This window comes from Rhea americana, unplaced genomic scaffold, assembly GCF_003343005.1.
Source record: "Rhea americana isolate MKP2758 unplaced genomic scaffold, rheAme1 scaffold_29, whole genome shotgun sequence".
Taxonomy (NCBI): Eukaryota; Metazoa; Chordata; class Aves; order Rheiformes; family Rheidae; genus Rhea; species Rhea americana.
In genome coordinates, this window is record NW_028186412.1 from 5530443 (window position 1) to 5551007 (window position 20565).

A 20565-nucleotide genomic window follows, 5' to 3' on the forward strand; every position below is an offset into this window, starting at 1 on the left:
CCGCCCCGCCGCGCCGATGCCGGGCGTGGGGGCGATCGGAGCGCGGTGCAGGCACCGGCCGCGCAGGAGCCCCAGGAAGAGCCCCAAGGCGGAGCCGGGCCCGGCCGGGGCCGCCATGGACGCGGCGATTTGGATCTATCAGTTCCGGCTGATCGTGCTGGGCGACTCCACCGTGGGCAAGTCCTGCCTCCTGCACCGCTTCACCGAGGGCCGCTTCCCGGGGCCGCTGCACTCCGACCCCACCGTGGGGGTGGACTTCTTCTCGCGGCTCGTGGAGATCGAGCCCGGCAAGAGGGTCAAGCTGCAGCTGTGGGACACGGCCGGGCAGGAGCGCTTCAGGTACGGGAGCCGGGCCCTGCGCGCCGCCCGGCCGCCCCCCGGAACCGGCGCGGCCCCGGCCCCGCCGCCCTGCGCCCCCACCTCATCCGCCAGCGCCGTCCCCTGCCCCACGGGCTTTGCCTCCCCCCGGCACGTCCGGCTCTGCACCTGCCTGGCTGCTGTGCCCCACTCATCCCTCCCCGCCCCCCATGGCCCACCGAGCCCCGGCCCCGCAGCCCGTTGCCCAGCAGCCGCCCTGCCCTGCTGCCCAGCAGCACCCCCGGGAGCTGCCTCCTCTCCTAGCCTTCCCCTCCGCCCCACTGGGGAACAGCCGCACCCCCCCCCCCAGCTCACACCGTGGGGGTAACAAGTGGCCTCGTCCCGCTTCTCCTGCCCTCCCTCATCCCTGCCCTGAAGCCCCAAAGCCAGGGTAGCGACCCCTCCTCCACGGTTTTTCCTGCCTTGCAGCAGGAGCTCTCTGCTTCCCTCTCCATTTCTTACTTTGTCATCACCTCAGAACTAATCCTCCCCTGCAGCGTTTCCCTCTGCCGTAACTCTCCCTCCCGTGCAGCCCGAGGGGCCGGGCCGCCTCCCCGCTCGCCCCCCTCCCGGCACAGCAGCACTGCCAGCACCGGGGCAGCTCCGGCAGCGCCAGAGCCGTAGGGCAGACGGTTACAGTCGCTCGCTGTGGCTGTATCGGCCTTCTCCATCTGCTCTCCGCTGAGGGTTACCAGGAGCCTTCACTAGTACTCCCGTCATCTATAGTGCAGCTGAACTAGTGCAGTTGCCTACATGCTACTCCGAGTATTAAATCCTCTCTTTTCTCCCCTCTGTCACAGACAGGTAACAAAACTACCCTCCTTTCCTGTCCCAAAAGGATCGCAGTCCTTCCCCAGCTTACAAGCTGATACTATTATTCATTCAGGTAGCTCTGTCATTACAAAGTCACACACTCTTGTGACTCTCTGTTTTATCTTTACTGCTTGCCACCTCAGGCAATTTGTGTATGGATATATTTTGGACTTTGGGTTCGGTAGTATCTACAAGCTAGGTACAAACGCGGGGAGGAGGCTAATGCATTAGGCCCATCTATCTGTTGCAATACRTGGTGCTTAAACTGCACACTTGCCACTGGGATTTTAGCAATAGGGTTAAAATGGGTCCCTTCCTTGTAGGAAAGAGGGGTTTTTTTAGTTCCCTATTTTTCTCCCCAGCAACTATGTAKATTCTCCCACTCAGCTGCCAAAGTGGGATTTCAATATTTTACTAGGGCATATCAACCCTTTGTTTTCAATTACAAGCTTTACAGTGGAGAAACAACAACAACAACAAACTTTCCTGAGCTTGCATGAGTCAGGAGCTTATACATATCTTTGCAGACAGGCCTCTGCAAGTTTAGCAAAGAAATTAACAGTGCCAAYACTCAGCATTCTTCATCCTCCCTGTGCTTTCCAGCAAACAAACATAAAATACATGTAAACAAATGACTAAGTRTTTATAACTGCTTTATTTTGAATATTCTGACAAATGGCCAGGATGGCCAATGACACGGCACTTGACTGAAAGGAATGCAAATACACTGTGTTTTGCATACATTTTCAATCAAATGATAGATATCATTTAAACTGAGAATGCTCAGGGGATATACAGTGATGAGTCATGCATTCAGTTGCTTTAAAATTTACTATTAGTATACATCTGTGTTTTGTCTAATATCCAGAAGACACAAACTGGAGGAAGTAGTTTTAAATATCTGTGTTTACTTTCCTGCTGCTAGTTTCTTGTCAACTGATGTACAAAATATCACAACATTCATTTTATRGTCTATTTTACATTCAGGCAAATAAATTATGCATATTTTACTTAAATTGTACACCACAGGTTAGAAACTTGCACATTCTGTTCTCTGCTAATGAAGAAGATTACAGATCACAAGCAAAGTTATTATTGGGGAAGAACTAATTATTCCAAGAAGCTATCTAATTTTCTGGAATACAGGCAGTTTGCTCTACTCTAACTCAGTTGCATTGGTAGTTTGGAGGAAGTAAAACCTGCCTTAAAAGCTCCCTGGAGAATTTCCTGTGTACAAGGCAAAATACTGGCTGTACAACAACCTCCTTTTCTTGGTCCTAGGCAAGGACCTAGCAAAAGAGGAAAAGTAAAGTCTGACACCCCTGCCATCACACTCTCTTAAAAGAGAACACTCATTTTCTTGGAAATTTTGCTTYGGGAAAAGTTTTGCATGTGTCTACTTCAGTGATGCTGCTGTATTTCAACAGAATTTCATGTATGTTCTTGGAAATTATTTTTAAAATGGAGCATTCTTTGTATTATTCTCAAAGTAATTCTTACTACTTCCACAACAAGGGTGAACAAGCTGCAAACAAGACACTGGGTAGYTTACTTATTTTGAGCTCAGATAGTACAGTTATGTATTATATTTACTTTGACAGCAGTAAGGCATCAGAATTTCCCATTGTGCTAGCTGCTGCACAAACAGCAGCTAACCTTGACCAATGCCTTAAACAGCTTACTGAAACAAGAACCTGCAGACTTGCAGAGTAAAGACTAAGGCCCATAACACAGACTAAGGTAAGCACGGGGTACACCCTGTGTTTCTTTCCAACTTGAAATTAGTTGTCATTTACAGCAATTTTCTTCTTTGGCAATGTGTTTCTCATTGTCTATTTTGCTGTGAATTTCTTGTTTAATTTTCCTGTGYTTAAGTCCAACGATATGTATTTAAATCATGGAAATTCCAAGGCTGTGAAGTACTTACTAGCACTATTAAAACTGAGAGTTTATTTCAAGAATTTAGGAAAAAATATTGTGGGGATATCTCAATTATCCTAAYCCAATGTTATTAAACCATGATATTAACTAGATACATTCCGTTTCTAATAGCTTAAGAATAAAACACTATCCTTATTCTTCTTTTTAGGTAAGCAATACATAGTTTCAAAGTCAGTATCATTACAGTGTAGTTTTTAGTCACGRTATAAAAATAAGTCTTTGAAATTAGATACAGCTTTTAGTGAAAGTTTGGTCCATCCTAGCAACTATCACTAGGATCATGAGAAAAAAACAGTGACTGATTTAAAGTCATTCTAAAGCCATAGTCTTATGTGATTAATACATCTAATTCATGTTTAGAAACAATTGTTCAGTGGGCATCATCTTAGCAAAGCTTTTCTTCAGCGTATTAATTAGGGTCTTATATCTTTAATCTAATATTTAGATTAAGCTAAGAAGATGACTTCTGTTCTAGCCAGTATTTTTCCCTTCCATAATGCTAATTCAATCAGAATTAATTAGCTGAAATAAAATTTACTGTAAATGAGAAGCCATAATTTCAACAAGAATTTATGATCTACATGCAGATTTCTTGATAATATGGGAAACTGAAATTTGAGCATTCCTTATGAATAAGTTGGACTGCATSAAATCTAATCTGTCACCAGTACTTCATCCTGACTTGGACAACTTGCAGAACCCTGTATTTTTCTTCTATTTAAAAAGTAATAACAATAATGCAGTGAAAAACTTCAYTTTACTCTTAGAATCTGATTTTGCAGCACTTAACTGTGTATAATCATGCAAGTGGATATATTCTCTTCTTGTGAAAGAGCACAAGAAAGGCCATAGTCTAAAGTCCATACTCAAAGAATCACAAGATCACAGAATGTTTTAAGTTGGAAGGGACCTCTGGAGATCAGCTAGTCCAACTCCTCTGCTCAAGCAGGGTCACCTAGAGCCTGCTGCCCAGTACCTTATCCAGATGACTTTGGAGTATCTCCAGAGATGGAGACTCTACAGTCTCCCTAGGCAACCCGCTCCAGTGCTCAGTCACCCTCTCAGGAAAAGAAATTTTCCTTTGKTCAGATGCAGCTTCCTGTGTTTCAGTTTGTGCCCGTTGCRTCTCACCCTGTCATTGGGCACCACYGAGAAGARTCTGACCCTGTCTTTTTATCCCATCAGGTATTTATAYATATTGATAAGATCCCCTTGAGCCTTCTCTTCTCCAGGCAGAACAGTCCCAGCTCTCACAGCCTTTCATTGTATGATAGATGCTCCAGTCCATAAATCATCTTGTGGCCCATTTGCTGGACTCCGGTTTGTCCATGCCTCTCTCATACTGGGGATCCCAGAACCAGACACRTTACTCCAGGTGTGGCCGCRCTAGGACTGAGTAGAGGGGAAGGATCGTGTCTCTCAACCTGATGGCAATGCTCTTCCCAATGCACCGCAGGATACCATTGGCYTTCTTGGCCACAAGGAACACATTGCTGGCTCTTGGTCACCTTGTTGTCCCTCAGGACCCCCAAGTTCTTCTCTGCAAAGCTGCTTTCCAGCTGGTCAGCCCCCAGCCTGTCCTGGTGCAGGGGGTTATTCATTCCCAGGTGCAAGGCTTGGCATTTCCCTTTGTTGAACTTCCTGAGGTCCTCTCTGTCCATCTCTTATGGATATCAAGGTTCCTCTGAATGGCAGCACAACCAGTTGACTTATCAGCTGCACTTTCCAGTTTTATGTCATCTGCAGACTTGCTGAGGGTGCACTCTGCCCCATCATCTAGATCATTAATAAAGATGTTAAACAGGTTTGGACTCAGTTTTGACCCTTAGGGTACAACAGTAGTTACTGACCTCCAACTAGACTCCTTGTCAGTCATCACAACCATCTAAGTTTGTYCAGCCAGTTTTCAGTGCACCTCACTCATCTGGCCCATACTTCATCAGCTTGTCTGTGAGGATGTTATGGGAGACAGTGTTGAAAGGTATCCTGTCTCTGATAGAGCCTTTGAATTCTCCTGGGTACTCCGTGAGCCCRTACTTTCAATTTGAGGGATTTTTTGAGCCTGGTGTGGTTTGTCTATTCAATAAACCTCTATCAGTCTCTTGTTCAGTGTTTGTTCAGACTTCCATGGACTTCAGATAAACTCTTTGCATTCATAGCATCTTTCCCATTGAGATGCACACATCTACCACCTGTTGCATGAAGGACCATCATTTGGGGTTTTTATTTTGAATTTGGCTCCTACTAGCTATGTTTAGTAGCCTCTAACTTTTGTACTTGAAGAGATGAACAATCAGTCTATGKCTGCTCTCTCTGTGATTTTGTAGACTACCATTTCTCCCTTGAATTATCTTTTTTCTAGGCTGCAGTTTCTAAACTAACTCAGGATTGCTTTGTGGTCTTTGTAATCACTGAGATGGTGCTTATACTGTAGAARAATGTCCTGTGTTGAAATTAAACATTTTTCCTTTCAGCTATATCAGAATAGAGTAGGCTGAGAAGTACATCTTTTAAACAATTTAAAAATTCAATAATAGATAGCATATCCTGGAATGGGATCCACAACCTTATACTAGGAAGGTACCTTGTGCAGGGTCTGAAGAACCAGGCTGATAATRTAGGAAGTCGCCCAAAGATAACCAYRGAGAAATGATGGRTTTGGAAATGGAATTRAAAATTTGTTGCTTTGAGAAGTTTCTGCCCACCTGGAATGCACAGCCTGGAATCACCCCCTGAGAACAAAAGTGAAAAAGARRATGAACAACACCCTCCCTCTTTTTAAGGCATAACTGCCTATATTTATAGCTTTTATAAAACATAACTTTCAGGGCTCTGAGTGCATCAACATGCTGTGCAACATTTTGCCCTACSAGGGATCTGGCTGCCTGTATTCAAAGGCCAGCTGTGACATGGTGCAATTGTAGCTTGGGACTGGATTGCTGTGAAAAGAGCTGTGAGAAGCTTCATTGGTGCCTCTCACCCTTGGTTCTTGCCTGAGCTCTGCTGTAGGTATGTCTGCACCCAGTCCTGCACCTTACTGATCCTGACTCAGACCCTGACTCACACACCTGTCTTCCTGACTTAGCCCTGCCTCATCACTACAGATTTATCTGGCACTCACTTGCTGTCACTGACCATGGCCACTGTCAGCAGGTCTGTTCTGCTCTTACATGGGTGCCATGGGACAGCACCTTGGTCAGTGAGATAATTGCTCCCACCTGCCTTGCTGTCACACTCAGCTCCAAATTCAGTTTCACTTGCTGAGTAGCCCACTCTAGCTGCCCTCTGACAGTAACAACAAGAAGCATTCACACAGGAGGCAGGAGAATGGTGTTTAGACACCTATCTTTCATCATCTGGGAGTGGATCTTACCAAGGAGACCATTCAGCCAGGTCATAGGAGTATGACTCTCTGAACTAGTGATCAAGTACTTATCTGTGAATGGTGGCACTGGAGACTCTAATCTTTCTATGAAGCCCTTTTATTTATGGATTTTACATTAAATGGTCACTGGATGAAATATTCCTGGAATCAGAACTTAAGAACTGCACTCTGAGCAGTTCACCTTAGCCATTACGGTGATGTCATGTGCTCTCCGGTCCTGCGAACTTTGTAATCTCTTTTGCACAGTTCCAGCAAAAGGCATAGAGTATATTCCTCCTTCCCTCAACTACTTCTTTTGGTTAGATGAATCCAGCTCCTTCACTTCCCCTGTGAGGGCTCTGGCTAGTGGCTCCCAAGCTTTCTGAATGTCTCTCAGCTCTCTGTATCTTTTGCTAACTGCCAGGCACTGTCATCACCATACTTTTCAATGAAGACATTTAGACTATACTGGCGTTGTCTGTAAAGTCTGTAAGTCTGTAAGRGTTCTAAGCAAAACATTTAGAGTAGCCTCTATCAAGTGTCCTGTGAGCACTAACCTGCATCTGGTGAACTAATGCACTAGGAATCTGTGTGAAAGATTGGTATATYCACTGTGCTGAAAGAAAGCAAGTTCATCTACATTTGGTGAGGAGTTTGAACCCATCYGAGTGTGTTAGGTGTGTTCTGGTGAAACCTTGCCCAGCAGAACCCTTCAGGACRCTTACCGGGAGCCGTGGTTGGTCTTAACTCCTGTATGAGCCAGGAGTGAAGGCAGGCACTGCCCCCAGCCCACACCGCCCTGAAGAACACATCAGAGTATGTCTCAGACGCGTCAGCACCTTAGGTAGGTTAGCAGCTGAGCAGAGCATACGTTTAGGATATTGCTGCTGTAATTCTCAGCCTTATCAGAGGCACCTGAAAGTCCTATTGTAGGGCTAATCTTTAGCCATACTATTAGTAAGAGTCAAACATTGGCCTTGCACTTAGCTTCATAGAGAAAAATAAAATAAAACCAGAGATCTACCAGACCATCTAATTCAATGCTCCTTCGYTCTTTCTAGGCATGATACAGGACATAAATGGGTGCATTATGGGTACATTAGGGGTACATATAGGAACATATACTTTACACAGTTCATTTTCCAAGTAACTATCCACCAAAAATGTATTCATCTAATATTTATCTACTCTGATTGTCATATCTAAGTCAAATGTTTTAGACACTGTTGAACAAGCTACCACATTTATGTGCCCAGATATTTTTCAAAACTGATGGCTTAAACTTTCTGTTTCAAAAATTTATCTTATTTCCCAGGAATACTTTCTTTTTTTWAAAAAAGAAAAGGTAAATAATTATTCATCTGAATAGTAAGCCTATTCAAATATTTATAGACCATATTTCAACAAACATCATCCTTTCTCAGATGTTAGACAATCGCTTAAGCAGCACATAATGAGATCATGTTTATTTTTTATACTTTCTTTTGTTATTTTTCCCCCTACTTTCTTTTGTTACTGTTTTTAAAAGTATCACTAGTATATCTTTTTTTGGTATGAGCAAACTAATTTCAAATGATATATACCAGAAATGTAGAAAAGTGACTGCTGCCTCTCTCATATATACTTCCAGTTGTTGTAATGTACAGCACAAAGCTACAGATGCTATTAGCCACCTTTGTTACAGACAATACATACACATAATTAAACATGATGGCCTAGATTATCAACTAGTATCAATTGCCATAACTCTGCTGAAGTGAGTTACATACATGAGGATATAGACTTCTACGTATAAGCACATAGCAATACATATACAATACGGCATCATTCTGTATAAAAATGTTTGGTAGATGATGCAGTACTTTTTCARTACTAACTTACTTACTTCACCACCTAATACATTTCTTTTGGCACAACTGTTTTCCAGGTAGTTTCTGAAAATTGGTTGCATTAGTCTACTTTTCCAGATTTAATGCCATTTTTCTTTACATACTTTTCCTTAGTCTAAAGCCACTTGTATTTTGAGGTACTCATTTGCGTTTGCAACTGCTCCACTGCAAAAATACCACTTACAAAAACCTTAAACACATTCATATAGTACTTTTTATTCAATATATCACAGAATATGATAGCCCTTATTTACAGTATTAAATAATTTTTGAAAATCACATCATTTTTCATATCCATGCTAGAATGAACCTTAGAGTTTGTCTTTACATCCTATTGTCTTCACATTGAAATGGTTCAGAGACAAACTCCATGGACTCTGTTRCTGAGAATGCATAAAAGATCTTTCTGAAAAATAGGACAAACAATCCCTCCCTGTTATCTAGATAAAACCATATCTAATGCAGTTTGCCATGGCTAAAGGAATTTAGTTATCTAAAGAAAGCTAAGCCTTATCTAACTACACTTACTTCTCTGTAATATGACTATTGCAGCTAATTATACCTCTGTTCAAATTATTATAAAAGACTATATAACATATGATTACCTGCARATCAGTGGGAGTTACTGTTACAGAAGAATGTGTTTCTGGGTACAGTTCATTCTGATCCATTATGTTCTGAAACTATATTCTCTTCGCTATCATAAGATAAAATAGAATTAATTCTTCGCTATATTATCATTTCCAAAAATGACTGTTGTYACTTCTTTTAAAATGGCTCGTCTCACTTTTGCCATCCTCCCCTATTGCCCATGATTACCAGCTTAGAATAATTTTTCAGTCCCTTTATCTTTCTCCATCTACATTCTAACAAACACTTTTTTTTCTCTTCCTAGAGCTCATTAAAAATCTYTTCTCTCAGAGGAAGGGTTTCCGCTTTCCAAAATTACTCCCAGAGAATGCTCTGCAACGTAGAGTATTTGTTGCTAGTTCTAGAAGTATCATGCGAAAAAAAGGATAAATACAATATAAAGAGTTTTTGAAACTCTATGTGAAAGGTATGCTAGAGGTGGAAGTGCTCTTTGTCAGCGCTCTAACAAGTACGTGCTTGCCCAGCTCAAGTCAGTTTTGGACGGCGTTGTTTGGGGAGTTTCCTTTCGTGGTCTGTTACCTGTCCACCCACAAGCACAAGCACCTATGATTATTTATSAAGCTTTACTACTGACAAATTTGTCTGAAAGGAATGCAAAAGGATATGCTTGTACACTGACAAACCTAGGCTCCAGTTTTGTCAGCATTTGCCTATATATTTCATTTTGAAATAACTGAATAGAATGAAGTTAAGTGCATGTGTGTATAAAACTGAAGGACTGGGACCTCAGTGCTAACAATTATTAGCTAAATATTTGATTTTTTTTCTTCTGCAAATATGTGCAACCATTTACTAATAACAGCACTTTGCATTCAAACTGGTATTCAGCATTCAAAACTGGTGCCAGATGTTGATTTAAAGAATGTTTAGAAAGTGACTTTTGAATGTAAGGAAATATGACAAAGGAACGTCTTTGTGCAGAGAAGGCAAACTGATAAATTCTGATTAAAGAAAARCAAAGACATATTTCATAAAAATTATAGTAAAAAAACCACATTGCCATGTGGAAAAGTAATGTGTTTACAAATAAAGTGAAAATGTAATTTAATTTTAATTTTCCTTTTTCTTGTTTTTTCTTCACAGATCAATAACACGATCTTATTATCGCAATTCTGTGGGTGGCTTACTAGTGTTTGACATTACAAATCGGCGATCTTTTGAACAYGTGAAAGACTGGCTAGAAGAAGCAAAAATGCATGTACAGCCCTTTCAGATCGTGTTTCTGTTAGTAGGACATAAATGCGACTTAGTATCACAGCGGGAGGTTACCAGAGAAGAAGCTGAAAAACTGTCATCTGACTGTGGTATGAAATACATAGAAACTTCAGCAAAAGATGCCACAAATGTTGAAGAGTCCTTCACAATTCTTACCCGAGACATCTATGAACTTGTAAAAAAAGGAGAAATCACAATCCAGGATGGCTGGGAAGGTGTTAAGAGTGGCTTTGTTCCAAATGTTGTACATTCATCAGAGGAAGCGGTAAAGCCCAGAAGACAGTGCATCTGTTAAGTTTGTAGCACGCCAAAGAGCACATCAGGTGTTCAGAAAACGATGCCAATCTAATTAACAGCAAAATAATTTTGAAACAATATTAGATCATGATGTAGCTGAATCATAGAATAGTRATTTGTTTTCTGTCTCCTTATGTCTAATTCACGACTTCATCAAAATTTAAGTCCTTTTTTTCACAGAGTACGGTAACTTTGTGTGGCATTCAAGAAAAGAAATTATATATMGCTGAAGAAAGTAATCCTATAGCAAGATACTGAGAAAGCGCAATAATCTTCATGACAACATCCTCTACTGGGCTTTGTATTTGAGTACAGTTTAAAATCAAGCCTTGATAGGTGAGGATCAGATGAGCTCATTACTTTAGTTCATCCTGCCTTAGTTTTGGACAAGAAAATACTTTACCTTATAGTTTTTTAATGTGATTCTTTACTCAAATGCAGGTTTGCTAATGACTACTAAGGTTCAGAACACTGTAGAATAATGATAACTGAAGAAAGCAAGCAGAAAGATTGCTCCAAAACACTTTTGATATGACTATGAATACAAGCCTTACTAAAGAAAAAGAATGTTTTAGAGAAGACAATTTATTTGTATATGAAAATGGGGAATAGAAGCAACGAAATTTGTTATTAACTATCTATCTTCTGAATTGCCAATGAAACTAACTGTAACATCACATAGGATCCAGCTGTTATTTGACTTGTATACAAAACAATCTACAAAAATGTAGATTTCCTAAATACTAGAGGTACATTCTGGAGGCCATATCCTCAGCTGGGTAACTGTCATAGCCGCACTGTTGCCTGAGGAATTATGTTAATTCACACAAACCARTTTCATATTAGCTTTAAAAAATAAATCTACTTCTAATTAGAAGTAAAAAAAATTAAAAAGTGCTGCAACCCGTGGGGTTGAATTTGAAGAGAACAATGATGGTTTATTCTAAGCCAGCAAATTTAAACAGTTGTCTAAAAATGAAGGTTTTAAAACCAAAACTGTTATGAACAGAGTGTTAGGAAAGGAGAGAATTTCTAAAATAATACTGGGCTACATAAAAGCAAAGTTGGAGAACTCCTATTCTAAGAAAGCAACAAATAATGGCTTTTAATAAAAATAATAATAGGAGAAACCTGTGATCATGTAGCATTTTACTGAGCTTGAGGTCATCTTCCTACACCTCTGAATATAACACACACTAGCTTTATGCAAAATATACCCTATATGTCTAGCACTAAATGCCAAATAACTCTATTTCTATTTTATCTCAGTAGTGTAACAAGATGGCTTGATCTCCAGAGTTGATAAGCATCTACAATTTACTGGACATACTCATAACCTCCAAACATCAAGCCAGTTTTCTTCATGTAAAGATGTGTTGTCATGTTACAGTTCTCCATGTCCAATACCAAGCAAACAGGTCTGTCTAATCTAACTTTTTTCTTCAATAAACATAATAGGTTTTCCTTCGGACTGTTTTTAGGTCCTTTTGCCATCTTTTTGTACATAACCCATGGTATAAAGACAAATTGTTCGATTCCAGTTATTTTATTGATTTAGGGCCACTGGAACTATTGACTTCAAAGGGAACTGAAAGATGAGTTCTTCAAAAGCCTGAGTCTTGTCTGCACTGAGGCAAGGTTATACTGTCATAGGATAGAGGCCTTAATATAAACAGGAATCCAGCCTTAATTTATTACAAGTTAAAACAGTCAGTTAATTCTAGTCTCAGCATGCCACAAACTAATTGCTCTGAGCTTGATTCTCTACTAAACTACATATTTTAGTCATTTATACAATGCCATTTTGATTTGAGGGTATTTTAGGCCCTCTTTTTGTAAATGTAAATTACAGCAGGCACCAAAAGGTAGCGCAGAATCAGTTGTKTGCATTTGACAATGTACCCTGTGTACTAGGCCCATGTCGTATATCTCAAAATATCTTCTCTTAGTTGCTTAAGAGGACAGAATGGACCAATGAATAAATCAGCAGCTGAGGAGTCAATAGACCCAAAGTCTACCACTGCTTCACTGTTTCTGCGCAAGGTATTTAAGCTTTCTGTGCCTCACCTCCTGCATCTCCAAAATAGAAATGAATATTGTTCCCCAAATTTCCAGAGACCTCTAAGACCCAGTTTGGTTGTCTGATCTTTGRTTTGGATTCCATTCTGTGTGTGCTCTCGTTGTAGAGCATTTAGCACAATGGGATGTGGATACWGATTTCTTCCACTGTGCAAAAAATAATTACAAAGATGGAAACAGCTTTATAAGTACCAGGTATTGCWATTAGTATAAGTCTACATTTCATTACACATTTCCTTATTTTCAGGTTGCAATCTTTTATTTTAAATTTTTCTTCCTGAATACTCTGGAGCCAATGAGCTTTTCACTCTGTATGAAAAAACTAGGGGGGGCCAAGAGGGAGGGGAAGGGAGTGGGAGAAGAGAGAGGGGCAATATGCACTGAGAAATAAACAATCATCAGAACAGAGCCTTAATGATCTCTGCTGTGAATGCTGTATCTGTAGTCTCACATTTATTATGATGGGAGTAGAGCTTTTAACCAGATTCAGCTGTGTAAGGATCTGGTATTGTCAATGCAACTAGGAAAGAARTTCACTGCTTTTTTAAGTACTGTGCACATTGATGTCTTATTTGTAATTCCTAAAAATGTAGATTAACATGTGCATTCTAACATTGTCTATCTTGATGATATATTAAAACAATACCATACCTTCTCACTACACACTCGCAGTTAATAGAAATGTCTGATGAATACATGATTTGCTGAAATACATCATTTTGCTTCTAGATGTTTTGCAGYACAGTATGTAAGTAACAGCTTGACTAGACTGTAGATTTTATAGCTTAATGCATCTATATTCTTTCTTCCCTCCCCCGCAAAGGAACAGCAAAACTTACCGCTTACTATTGATACTAGTAATTAGAGAAATCTCATTTGAAAACCAKATTAAGAAGTAGAAATGATTTTTTAAAACTTGCAAATTAATGATTGGCAAATCCCAGTTACGAAAAGGAAAAGCTGTTAAGACTAGTAACCTAGGTATCTTAAGGATAATAATAGCAACACTTAATGTATTCAATAATAGAAGAATTCAACTGAAAAATTCCTCTGCCTGATCCTTAAAAAGAACAGACTTCAAAACCACATCTCGTAAGYGCCTGTAGAATTATTTCTGTCTATTTCTAGTAGCAATTCAAGGCCTAGGTTTAGTTTTAAGTTGTGTGAGACTTTCTCTGAAAACTGACTGGATACATATGGTGTCTTTTTACTCAGCAATACATCCTCTGCTGTGAAGCAAATATAGCTATGGAAAAATCTGAATTTTACTTCTGAGCATGGCAAACTTGTTTATCACRTTTCAGAGAATGTGCAAACCTGCTGAAGGCGATCTGATGGAAGAAGTGCCAGTAGAGCATAGTATAAAGACTATGAAGTTGTACAAGTTCCTGAAGACAATTTTWCTTGCATAAGACTTAGTGGGAGTGTAGCATATGTGTGAATAAAACTAGGTTGACGCTGAGAACCCAAAAATATTTCACTAGGCAGCACTTCTGATAGGGAACAGGCGGCTCTGTGAACACAGAGAGACACAGGACAGTKGTTTCCCTTTGCGTATTTTGCCACTCTCACAAACCACTGGTGAAATACTGCACTGAAACAGCGAACACGAGACTAAAATGTGTCCTGGGAAAGAAGTTGCTAGCACAAATCCCAGACTGTGATAATGCACCCAAAGAAGTGTAATACACATACTGTAGGCTTTTAGCCCCGAGGGAGATGGGAAAGCAAACACCGCTGTAGCAGCTGGACAGCCTCTCCTCCTGACACTAGGCTAGACAGAAATGGAGAGCAGTAGGCTCTTTATGGTAGGTAAATTTTAATTGAAACCCACAGCTGAGGAATCCAAAATACAAATCAAGACTCAGAGTTGCTGAACTGGATCATTTTTGAAAGTATTTCATTTATTCATTTTTCAGAGAAAGTCACATTTTAGCTACCTCTCGGCACCRAGAGACTGCTGGTCTGGGGGAGAAGAGCTGCAATAACAGCTGGTAACAGGCCTTCAGCTGTGTCCTGGGGCTARGGCAGACCGGACTGAGAATCAGCCTGATTACCCCCATGGGCTGCTAGGAGCTCACTTTGCAGCTGAAAACTTCCTACAGCAACTTAAAAATTAGAAGTAAACACATGCAGAGCCAATACAATCAACACTTAGGTAAACAAGCTGAAGTTCCAGCTATAGCTAAAGAAATGTGTTTCACAATTGCCATGGCATCCAGCCTGCTTGTAGAAATACTGAGTTTTCCTGCTCCATGCCCATGTCATCCCATGGAAACGTCCCCAGCTGCACCGGAGGGATGGACACAGTCTCCCATATCCAYGAACCAGGTAGAAGAGAAATCGGTAGGCTGGGAAAGGCGTGCACAAGACAGGGCTGGAAAGGAAGATGCAGACACCTCTGCCACCCCTGCAGAGCCCAGAGAGAGAAATGAGAGGAAACACTGGCAGAGCCCCCATGACGCTGCCAAAACCTCCGTAGGTCCTGTGGGACTGCAGGATGAAGGGAAAGTGCCAAAGACTTGGAGCTGGCACAGAGGCATGGGTTAACAACTCCACAGCTACAGTTGCTCCCTAAGGATCCGTTAATTCTGTGGGACAACACCAGAGAGGAACAGTTGGGTATTTATGGACTTTGCAGAGACTTCTTCCCCTTTTCCTTCTTCCCTGCATGTTTTCTTTACAGGATGGGACTGCCAAGAGCTTTATTTGGTTCTAAGGTATGACACTGAGCGGGATGCTAGTTTAAAATACTGGTGTTTTTTGTTACGTATTAAGATGCTAAGAGTGAGGAGAGGAATTATGGAAAATATTTTAMTCATAATTTTAGTAATAAAAAGCTTGCAGGGCTGTCAGTGCTCTGCAGCACTAAAGAACTCTGAGTTTTGGTTACAATTTTCGATGCCCAGCAAATAGTTTAAATATTTAGTCATATTTTATATTAATTTGCTGTTTGAAAATAATTAATGCTTACTATTAAGGGGAAAAAGGCATCCTCCATGCAGATCATTTTTCTCGTTTCCCCGAAGCATAGCCAGGGCTATATAMAATAGAGGAACAAGCTATGCCAGGGCATAGCTTGCTGCTAAGTTTAGAAGAGGTAAGTTCCAATTCCGGTCAGTCAAACCACTAAAATTCACAGCAACATTGTTCATTTTATTGGGATTTTTTCYCTGCCCAGCACTCTATGACAAAACAGTCCGATTCTCTGAGAACTTTTAAAACAAGTAACATACAAAAMTGGTTGAGCATGAAAAATAGTTGCATATGTGAACAAGGTAACAGTGTCAGAAAAAGAGCATACGAAATTATATTTTTTTCATGTTACATCCTCTTTTATCCTGCCATGCTTCACAAACACATTATGATATAACCCCTTCAGTACACAGAGTAAATGGAAYAGTACATTTTTAGCTGTCCAAAAAAGTCTAGAAGAGGGAAAATTAGATCAGATTTAATTTCCTACCACAGTCCTCTGCTCAGTGGCTGGCACCGAACAAGGGCCACATTTTGTCCCACAAATGCCGTGTGCTCCTGAGCATCCCGGCACACTGGAAATCCTCCCGCAGCTTCTGCCTGCACCACTCTGACATCCTCAGCATAACTCAGGGCAAAAAGTGCAAAATTTTCCACCAAGTGAATTCTGAGTGAMTAGCCTTGTTGTCTAAAAATATATCAGAGAAGAGTAAACGTCAGGAAGAGAGAAGAGTTATTTAAACTAGAGGACAATGTTGGCATAAGAACAAACAGGTCGCCCTGAGATGCACAGGATAGGCGGTTCTGGTGATACAAAGACAACAAAATCTTTAACAGTTGTAAGTGAAAGCAACAATAATCTCCAATCCCCCACATAGACATTTTTTCCAAAATGCTTTTAACTGGAAGGGTGACGTGAAGCTCAGATAGGAAGCACCAGAAATAAAATTGTTTGCTTTCTTCTTAAAATAGAAATAAACATTCAGAAGAAGAAGTTTCATGTGAAAAGTTTGGTCATTGGACCAGATGTCAGCCAGGCAAATGCCTGCATATCCTTGCCTCGTTAAAAGGATTATCTTTGAAGACTTTCACGGCATAGTTCCTCCAGAGGGTGCTAACTATGCAGTGCAGTGATAAACCAGGCTTTCGCACTGAAGAAAAGAACATAAAGACTTAGTACCCCCACTGACTCTATCTAGACTGATTGGAGAGTGTCCAAGACTGACTAATCACATATCAAACGTCTTTTTCCATCATGGACTAAGTAAAAATTAGAAGAAACTATACACATTCATAAGATGAATATTATGAATTAATATTGTTATATTATTAAAATATTAATTCATTATTGCTATATTAATTATATTCATTATTGATATATTAATAATTCACCTAATTAATAATATTCATCTAATGCCTTGRGGTGTTAGATGAGAACATAACAGGGCATATTTATATCTGATGCAACTCATTCAAAGTCAACAGATCTGCCCTGCAATCAATTCACTCCAAGATACATGGGATACATACATATATATGTGTATACATACATATATATATATATATATATATATGCACAGTATTTATTTCACTGATCATCTAAGCCTTAATGAGATGACATTTGCAAACCATTGTGAACCCATGGACAGCTCTAGGATTGTCTTTAACAATCCATGCAAAACATATAAAACTGTAGTCCAGTGTAGAACCATATACTAATTAATATTTTCATTAGTGTCAGAATTTAGTAATAACCATTTGCAATAGAATTAAAGCAAATGACAGGAAATTATGTAAGTTTTTGTACTTTCACTGTGCCCTAAAGTGGCACTAAAATACCGCAATACCTTGAGGCTCATAGATATCTTTACTTTCTAGGGAAAACAATGCACAGATCTTTAGAAGAATCTTACAGTTACTGTAGAAGCAACGCAAAATGAAATGAATATTATTTCTAATTTCAGTAAAACGGATTACTGTTTCCTCGTCTCGTGGCTTCTGCCCTGTTTGTATCCCCTTTATTCCTCAGCTGTCACTACTCACCGCTATTGTATCAGAGCACATTTAGACAGGAGGCCTGAACGTTTGCAGTCAGGACTTTCCTTGCTGATTGTTTCAGGCCAACTGCGTAACTTACAGCAAAGGTTAYAGGACTTCTGAGGATGCTTAGACTGGAGAAGACCATGGTCTTAGACTAGAGGAGACCACAGTGGGCGCTCAGATCCTGCTATGTTGTGTGTACTGCTACACTTTTGTGGTAGGTGTGCACAAAAAGTGYAAATACTTACAGAGAGTGAGTTAATGAGTTAAACTAAAAGGGTAGTTGGTAGGAAACTCTCCAGCCCACTCCCAGGCCCATGATCAAGCCCATGCCCATGTCCATGTCCAGGCCCAGGCCACATTGCTGAGCTCCCATGCTGCAGTGGGAGTTTTCATCAAGGAAGGCAATTCAGTCTATCTAGACAYGTTCCTAAGGTCAAACTTAGATGTGAAGTTTTCCTTAAAGAAACTTTCTTTTTAAAAATTTTTCTTATTTAAAAAGTAAACAGGGCTGAAGGTCTTATTAAGAAAATAAACAGTGAAAGACATCTTGGCCTAGCTATCTTACAAACGGAACAAATGAGAATGGAGCAATGCTATGCAGTAAGTCATTTTAAAACATAGCTGTATATGACAGCCCAGCTTTATTTAGCTTAAATGCTCACTATGCAAAATTTGCAAGAAGTATAACATTTGAATGGTTTTGTACTCTAAGCTTTACATCGAAGAGTACTGAGATGAGATTTTCCTTTACAGATAGTTTATTTTCTAGGTAAATGACATCTAGAGTCCCTTCTCAAAAGCTGTCTAAAAACACCACTAAACTGTGGCATTAACAGCAAGCATATATTAAAAAAATAATAGATGCAATAGAAATTGAAAGGAAAAAAAGATCTCAAATTGGGAATATTCTCATTTTAAAAAAGTTTGGGTAAAAGAGGATAGATCAGTTTATGGAGTAGTGGCTCCCAGGAATGACCGCCTCCATATCACAGTTCATAGAATATTTGCCTGTATCTCAGTTTCTCTGGTTTACAGGCTTTACATACCCATAAAGCTGTATCTGGCCTGTGCAATGGAGCAGCTGATGCACACATATACACTCCATCGCACTCCCCCTGCCAGGAACTGGTAGCTGCAGCACTTTAAAGGCCCCATCTCTTTGCTCAGTGAATGTGAATCAAAGCGGCAAGGACAGCCTTGTTATATTAACCGATGGGACAGAAGATATGCAGGCACAGGGAGTTCAATGGCTTTCCCCGTGTCACCAGCAGTTATCACAAATACGCACACATTTACTTGCTCACAGCCTGGACAGCTGCTGGAGATGCTGGGATCCCGGGGACTTCTGCAGAATGAAAGGGGCAACACACAGAGACTTTCCAAATAYGATCAGAAGCTTTTGAAGCTGAACTTGTCTGGAAAGAGCTTACACATGGCCATACCCCAAAGTCTCCCAAAGCTGAGAATAAGAAATTCAGACATTTCCTGCATTTTTTTGAGCTTGCATGGGGCATGTTGCTTTTGAGCTTGCATGGGGCACAGCTAGCCCTGCTAGCTGGGAGAGAAATCAGCTGAGAAGCTAGCATGCTAAAACTAGTACAAAGTACAGCAAGTAATGGTAACACTTAGCTAAGACAACACTTTTACATTGATACAAAGTTGATCTGAACTTCCAGATCATTAGCTCAGCAGGTTCTTGTAGCTTTTCACACCTTTCTTCAATTTTGGCCTGTTTTCCACCACAAAGAATTGGCTTTTCTGAAGCTCCATGGGAAGTGATTTGAGAAGTAGGCAAGGTTAGAGCTGAGCAAATGAATTCACCAGGTCAAAACCAATTCATACAACAGGAAACAAAAATAGATTCCTCCACAAGGAATCATAGAATCATAGAAACAGTAAGGTTGGAAGGGACCTCTGGAGATCATCTAGTCCAACCTCCCTGCTCAGCAGGGTCACCTAGAGCATGGTAGACAGGGCTGCATCCAAGCGGGCCTTGAATATCTCCAAAGGAGACTCCACAACCTCTCTGGGCAACCTGGTCCAGGGCTCCGTCACTCTCACAGGAAAGAAATTCCCCATCACGGTCAGGCGGAACTTCCTGTGCTTCAATTTCTGCCCACTGCCTCTTGTCCTGTCACACGGGACAACTGAAAGGAGTTCAGCCCCACCCCCTTGACACCTTCCCTTCAGGTACTTGTACACATTGATAAGATCCCCCCGCAGTCTTCTCTTCCCCAGGCTGAAGACACCCAGCTCTCGCAGCCGTTCCTCAGAGGGCAGATGCTCCAGCACTCTGATCATCTTCGTAGCCCTATGCTGGACTCTCTGCAGTAGCTCCATGTCTCTCTTGTAGTGGGGAGCCCAGAAATGGACACAGGACTCGAGATGAAGCCTCACCAGGGCTGAGGAGAGGGGCAGCATCACCTCCCTCCACCTGCTGGCAACACTCTTCCTAAGGCACTCCAGGAGACCACTGGCCTTCTTGGCCACAAGGGCACATTGCTGCCTCATGGTCAACCTGTCATCCACCAGCACTCCCAGGTCCTTCTCTGCAGAGCTGCTCTCCAGAAGGTCAGCCCCCAGCTTGTCCTGGTGCCTAGGGTTATTTTTCCCTAGGTGCAGGACTCTGCACTTGCCCTTCTTGAACCTCAGGAGGTTTCTCTCTGCCCAGCTCTCCACCCTGTCCAGGTCTCTCTGAATGGCAGCACAGCCCTCAGGAGTATCAGCCACTCCTCCCAGCTTGGGATCATCAGCAAACTTGCTGAGGAGGCACTCTGTCCCCTCATCCAGGTCATTGATGAAGAAGTCGAACAGGATGGGACCCAGCACTGAGCCCTGGGGGATGCCACTAGCCACAGGCCTCCAACTGGACTCCACACCACTGATGACGACCCTCCGAGCTCTGCCTTTCAGACAGTTCTCAATCCACCTCACTGTCCA

General features: G+C 41.2%; 1 protein-coding gene and 1 long non-coding RNA gene across 3 annotated transcripts in view; one reads left to right on the forward strand and one right to left on the reverse strand.

Moving 5' to 3' along the window:
• Positions 1–16: 16 nt before the first annotated feature.
• On the forward strand, positions 17–10525 carry RAB39A (RAB39A, member RAS oncogene family). The gene is made up of 2 exons (XM_085309056.1): positions 17–339; positions 10099–10525. Exons 1-2 carry the CDS (start codon positions 17–19, stop codon positions 10523–10525), a joined length of 750 nt encoding a protein of 249 aa, XP_085165182.1.
• The window catches only part of LOC146593569 (uncharacterized), a 25877-nt gene continuing 7118 nt past the window's right edge, over positions 1807–20565 (reverse strand). The window contains exons 2-4 of one of the 2 annotated variants that reach the window (XR_014896355.1): positions 10387–10575; positions 7201–7274; positions 1807–5843 (exon numbers count right to left, since the gene is read on the reverse strand). This is a non-coding gene — a long non-coding RNA (uncharacterized LOC146593569). The remainder of the gene's footprint in view (positions 5844–7200; positions 7275–10386; positions 10576–20565) is intronic. The other variant, XR_014896356.1, reaches the window with a different exon arrangement.